This window comes from Crocodylus porosus, unplaced genomic scaffold (assembly GCF_001723895.1).
Source record: "Crocodylus porosus isolate Cpor-Errol unplaced genomic scaffold, CroPor_comp1, whole genome shotgun sequence".
NCBI lineage: Eukaryota > Metazoa > Chordata > Crocodylia > Crocodylidae > Crocodylus > Crocodylus porosus.
In genome coordinates, this window is record NW_017728931.1 from 118,670,053 (window position 1) to 118,676,501 (window position 6,449).

At 40.5% G+C, this 6,449-nt stretch overlaps 1 protein-coding gene across 5 annotated transcripts in view; it reads right to left on the reverse strand.

The window, feature by feature from the left end:
* CPNE8 (copine 8) overlaps positions 1-6,449 on the reverse strand; it is a 293,497-nt gene that overhangs the window by 272,122 nt on the left and 14,926 nt on the right. For all 5 annotated transcript variants that reach the window (XM_019543521.1, XM_019543522.1, XM_019543523.1 and 2 more), the window contains exon 2: positions 323-363. In XM_019543521.1, coding sequence (XP_019399066.1) covers positions 323-363 — 41 coding nt within the window. The remainder of the gene's footprint in view (positions 1-322; positions 364-6,449) is intronic.

The window sequence follows — 6,449 nt, forward strand, 5'->3', positions numbered from 1 at the left end:
TTTTTCTCCCCCTGCCTATGCAGCGCCTGCCCAGCCCCCCTTTCTCCCGCACTGTGGAGGCCTCGATCTGGCCCCCTCCCCACTTAAAAACAAGAAAAAAAATAAAGGGGTACAGTACATGAACTGAAACTTTGAGACCGAAAGGGTACACATGTTAAAAAAGGTTGAAAATCCCTGGTCTACATCACAAAACCTACACGTATAATTTAGCAATATACTGATTTGCCTCCTTAGCAGAAATTGTTTGAATTGTTATAACTGAATTACTTTTGATATTTACCTCACATTTACATAACCCAGCAATAAAATAATTTTTACTTACTCGGATCAGATTTTGAAAATGTGTCTCTGTCCAACAGGTTCCTGTCAAAGAAAGAAACATAAATGACACTTCTGCTAAGAGACAGATAAAAGTAATCTCATAAAAGAAAACAGTATTGAAAGTGTACATCAGAAATCAAAACATAAATAATTTAAATAGTTTTACTGAAGTAAGGGCCGTAGTTTTTCTCCAGTTTTCATATGTACCCAATTCACTCCATATCAGCCAACACTAACATCCTCTTAAATTTGTCACACCTCTGATGCATCTAAAACGGGGGCAGGCAATTATTTTGGGCAGTGGAGTGGGCCACTTACTGAGTTTTGGCAAGCTAATCAAGGGCTGCATGACAGGCAGCCAGGTGCAGATAAATATTAATTTTCTAAACTTTTTAGGGGCCCCACAGGCCAGATAGAATTTTTTAGGGGCCCCTACTAAGCCACATTTTGCCCACCCCAATCTAAAATGGGGTTTCTACACCCAAATACCATGAAGAGGCAAGAGGCTGGAGCACCAAATATATACATTTTTAAATGTTAGGTTCCATACCACAGGAACAGAAATAATTTAATTATGAACTATTCTGCAAACCACAACACCTAATGAGAAAAAACAAACAAAAACACATCACTGTATTTTTCAAGAATCTTGCTAAATTGATTTTTTGAGACTGATCAACCTGTACTTCCATTTATTTAAAAAAAGGGAATGATTGGGTTTATTTTTGGGTGGGGGAGGCAAGAGTATCTAGGTCTGTCACCATAGAACCAGACATATGTGTATTACTATAAGACTCATGGAAGCAGTTGTACAAGCATTTAAGTCAGTTTACAGACCCATCAGCAGCTTCTTTTTGTGGCATGTGAAAGGATCAAATGCATTTACTGCAACTTTTTAAAATGTGGTTGTTTTTTTTAAAATACATCTGCATGCATGCAAGTCATCCTGAGTTGAACAGCCAACATTTCTTTACTCACGGCAAGCATTCCAGCAGACAACTCACTTGGAACCGGCACAGAAGTTGCACCACCTGATGGAGCTATTACCAGGATTCCTACCGTGCGCAGGCTCAAAATACACTGAAGTCAAAGATTTAATATTAATCTAAAGAAACTCAGAGGCATAAGTAAGGAGAGAGGGTTGAGCTGTGGCACTAAGCAGGGCGGGTCAGGTTTTATCCCATTTAGTTTGGTTTCAGAAGGTGAGATAGACTGTGCCCAAAGGGCTGGTCCGGGTCAATCCACTCCCTCTATCCTCTACTTTTTCACCAAACAGGTATAGCATAAGGCAGCAGTGTTTGACTATCCTGTCAGTGTCCCAATTCCCAATCTAGACAGACCACTTCTAAAAGTAATTCGATCTCAACGTTGACTGGAATCTTAGAAGTCTTCAACATGGTCAAATATGCCAAAAGTATTCATGACACGGTGCAAAGATGGTCACACTACAAGAGAGTGAGGCAAAACTCATTACCACAGTATGATCGGGTGTCCAATTCACTAATGAATCACATGTGAACAAGCAAATTGGAGCTGAAGGCTCTTAGTCCATTACTGACTTCCTGTTCTAGCCATTCCTCTTCCGCTACCTCAATTAAACATAAAGTATGTTCAAACCTAAAACACAGAGAATAACTTCCAGTTTCCAAAGATTTATTTTTCATCACAAACAAATCAAAAACTCATCAATAGAAAATAACGCTCACCAATTTCCTTCATCTAGCCCTTGAAAACTTGCAACAACGGCAAAAAAAAAAAAAAAAAAAAATCAATAAACCCAACCAAAATAGCTTCTGCCACCGCTGCTGTTAATCAACACTGATTTTCTGGATAGTAGTACCACCCTGATCCCATGAAGCAGCTTAGCTTTTAAAGATCAGAGCATTATGGACAAGTGTGCAGTGGAGGAGTGTACAATGGGGGATACTTTGCACAGTCAGGAAGAAAAAGTCTAACAGGGAATATCACGACTGGATATGTTGGCATGCTCCCTCCAACTTCTTCTCCTGTAATCCTAATATACCTTAACCCAGAAAAGTGACATAGGAAAGTCTGTTGACCTTACTGTTACGTGGGGAGAGACCAAACATCATCCACTCATGCTTTCCTTTTCTTTCCCAGCGAAGAAGAGTGAACTAGGGGCCTCATCTCAGAATTTACAGGTTATACTACATACTCCTGGGATATGGCAAACTGAGTGAAGGAGTGCTGTAAATACCACATGAAATGGGAAAGCCACAGTGATGCATTTAAAGAAAGATCAAATCAAGCTGATGGGAAGAGAACTAGGGGTATCAGGGAGGAAAGAAAAAGAAACAGAATTGGTTCAAGGGGCTGGTGACAAAGGAAAGGATGCGACTGATGGAAAGTGAAACAGACCTAGGAGTAAGAGACAGACAAAAAGAACTTGGAAAAGGAAACAATGTGTTTAGAGGTAAAATAATAACTAAATAAATAAAAGTGACAAAACAAAAGTAAGAAAGAGACACTGAAAGGACCCACAAAAGCTAGGACAGAATACTATTAAGAAAGCAGGGGAAGAAAGGAAAGGAGAGTGAAAATGAAATATATATTATGATTCAGGACTGACTTAAATCATGGTTTTGCAATTTTTGCACAATCTGTAAAAAATGATGTTTCCCGCAATTGTGTGTGGAATCACACCCCCCACAAAAAAAGCTTCCTAGAACACAAAGAAAGTGCAGCAATCCCTGCAGCCATAGAACAGATGGCTTGAGAGAGAGCTATTAAAAAGCTGAGCTAGTAAAGTAGACACAGTGAAGGCACCACCCAAGAAAGTGAAAGAGTTTCAGCACCATCTTTTAAAAAGCCAAACGCAATGCTGTAGTCTGAAGATGAATGACTGGCCTCTCAGTCAATCAGTGGCAAAGTGTAGGGATGCTAGGGACCCTCGGCCAATCAGTGGAGGAGAGGGAGGGGTGGCTTACCTTGAAAAGACCACAAAATTGGTTTCACGTATTGCAAGTAACCCGCAAAAAATCCCTTAATCTCACTGCGATTTAGGCAGGTCCCTAATGATGATACATGAAAGAAAGCTGCTGTATTTTCTGACATGTGATATGTCCCCAGATACAATATGCACCTTGTTTTTGAAAAGAAAAATGAAGAAGAAAAAAATTCCCCCTTCCCTGAGAACAATGCTTACACTGGGTGTGTCTACATGTTCATTATACTTACTTAATGAAGTTCTAAGTAAATGTGCAGTAACAATAGTTACTGCGCAGTAGGGCCAGTGCATGGTTTTCTAGTGACACTTATTGTGCAGTAGCTTAATACTACTGAGCAGTAGCATATTATCATGGCTTTTGCCTGGCATGCTACTGTACGGTGTTATAGGCTACTGTGCATCAAGCGTCTCATGTAGATGTGCCCACAGAATAGGGACAGAGTCTAATCTTCAGCTGATTCTCCCTCCCCTTCCTGTACAACTAAAACTGAAGCCCTAGCTGCTGCTGAAGACTGGTCTCCATGGGTCGATCTATTATTTTGAAGGGCTATAAGGTCTGTGCTAAAGAGCTAGAGAGTCTGAACTAAAGAAGCTGTAAAATAAGAAACACCAGGAGCAGTTAACAGGCAGCAAAACTGCCTTTGGAAAAGTTAGCTTTATTAATCATCAAGAACATTAAAAAGGAGACAATCATTAATACCTGTAGAGTAAAAAACAAAGTCAACTGCCTCCCTCAACTGCTGTGCTGTGGAGCAGGAATAAACCTGGATGCTTCCGACCCAGAGCAGAAAATCAGCTTCCCCACTTAATACATGCACCCAATTTTTTGGGCAGGGGTTTGATTTTGGGGAAACAGTTGCACATTTTATGCAGGAAAATACAGTATATGAAAGACAGAAAAGATTTTAAAAGAAAAGGAGAACAAGACAACAGAGATGAGAGCTGTGTTGGTCTGCAGACGTTTCTTCAGCCTGATGAAGGGTAATTGTACCTGAAACCTTAAGAAGAATTTTTCCAACTGCTTGAGCTGGTCCAATAAAAGATATCAGATTTATCCAAAGAACTTGTCAGCAGAGGTGAGAAGCATTTTAAAAACTATATTAGAAAGCTGAACAACTTTAAATGTAAAGCACTGGTAACAAACATATAGCACCCAAACTTGCATGCAAGATTTCCTTCTCTCCAGTACACTTTTTCTTTCCATATGTCGCTACAGCTCAGGCCAATCTTTTTGGCCAGTGCCACAAATTAAAACCTGTGCCCACTAAGTGCCACCCTGATCACTGCCCCTTCCAAATCTGCTGCTTTTTCTACTCTGTGCCTTGGAATCCCTGACTAATCTACTTCTCTCCTTTCTGCAACCTGCCCCCTTCCTGATCTGCCACATGCCACACACAAAGGCTGCCCATGCCAATTGTGCCACAGGTTGGCCATCCTTATGCTACTAAACCATCCCTCTCAAGATTCAGACAACCAAATTAAACAAATACTTTTAAAGACCTTTTCCCCTGCCCTTTTGGAATGCACTAGATCATCATTTCTCAACCTGTGGGTCACGACCCAAAAGTCAGATGCAAACACAATTTAAAAATGGATTCTCCTTTAAAAGAGAAAAATGTGGGAAACTGGGACTTTTGCCTCGCAAGCTGCCAGAGTTCCAGCCTACAAGGGGCTGCCTGGGGCCCCTCATGCCCCCCTCCCCACTCCACACACTGGGGGGCTAGGGCCTCGGGGCAGGAGGCAGCAGGTCGAGACAAAAGGGTACAGATAAGGTTAAGAACCACTGCACTAGATTATGCCAAATACTAGCTGTTTTAACATCATGTTTATACATGATGCGAGGGAAGGGAGGCAAAAATCAACCACAGCAGAAGGTTAAGACATGGATCAAATATCCTGCATGAAATTAATCCCAAGAGCTCTCTGGCTTCGTTAGGGAAGAAGTTATTTGAATCATCTCACTTGGAAGCAGGAAAGTTCCCTTTCATCAGCAAAGGCCTGGAGCTAATACTTGTTATAGTTAGACAATCCTCAGAAAAGCTGGCTGGTTTTCACTGAACCTTGAGAGAAAGTGTTATATGCTTATAGACCTGGGTTAAGAGTCCGAGAGGAAGATAAAAGAATCTGCCCACCACACTTGGTATAGGACTAAGACCTACCAAGAATACCACATGGTTTAGACACATGAAGTTCCAGTTACAAAATGTGTGAGGTGGGTTAAAGGCACCTGGCTATATTTATATTCATTAGATGTACATGTTATTCTTCCCAACAAAGGCTCAGGGCAGTTTACAGTAAGAGAATAAAAATTTCATTTTCTGTACAATGAATACGATAGATCCCCCAAATCCCCTTTCCACATATCATATATGCCAAGGAAAAACCCTAGCTAGCAGTACTTAGCTTGCTGAATATTATCATTTAATTCACTGAGAGCTATTTTAAACTTAGAGTTGATTTCATCATCCAAACAATGAAATGTATATATAGCTTACTTTATTTCCCAAAATTGTTCTATTATTCTATTCTAGGTTTTGCCTAAAATTTGAAGTTATCATCATGCATGATTAAGTCTGACCTTACAGTATTCACTGATTCAGTTAGTCATTGTGGTAAGGAGGAAATAAAAATCATTGAAGCCTATTTTGTTTTGTATGGATTAAGGGTAATACATGCATTTTTCATGGATTAATAAACATTGACCTAGATTAGAAAGGTGATATTTATTTTAGCTTACATTAGCTTTCTTTTAAATACAAATTTTGGAGTAATGCTCTACACACCAAACTTCAATCTCTGAACACATGAAAGAGGGCATTATATTTACTCCATCATGGCAAGTGAGAGCCCTCAATTTCTGCAGATTCTCAGATTGCATTAAACAAACAATCACCCAAATGCGCCATTTGACTAGAAGGGACCACTTGGTTTCTTATGATTGCAGGGGACTGGATTAGACCCATATAATCAGTGTTTAATCTCTAAAAGAATCCACAAGTACCTGCACTCCCATATGCTTCAGACACAAAACACCCCCTAAATAGCTCAACCGCAGCTACTGGCCCCGCTCTCCCCAAGTCAAAGCGAAAGGTGTTTGTTGTGGGAGACTCCATCCTGCGGGGCACTGAGGGGGCAATCTGCCGCCCCAGCCCCTTAGCCC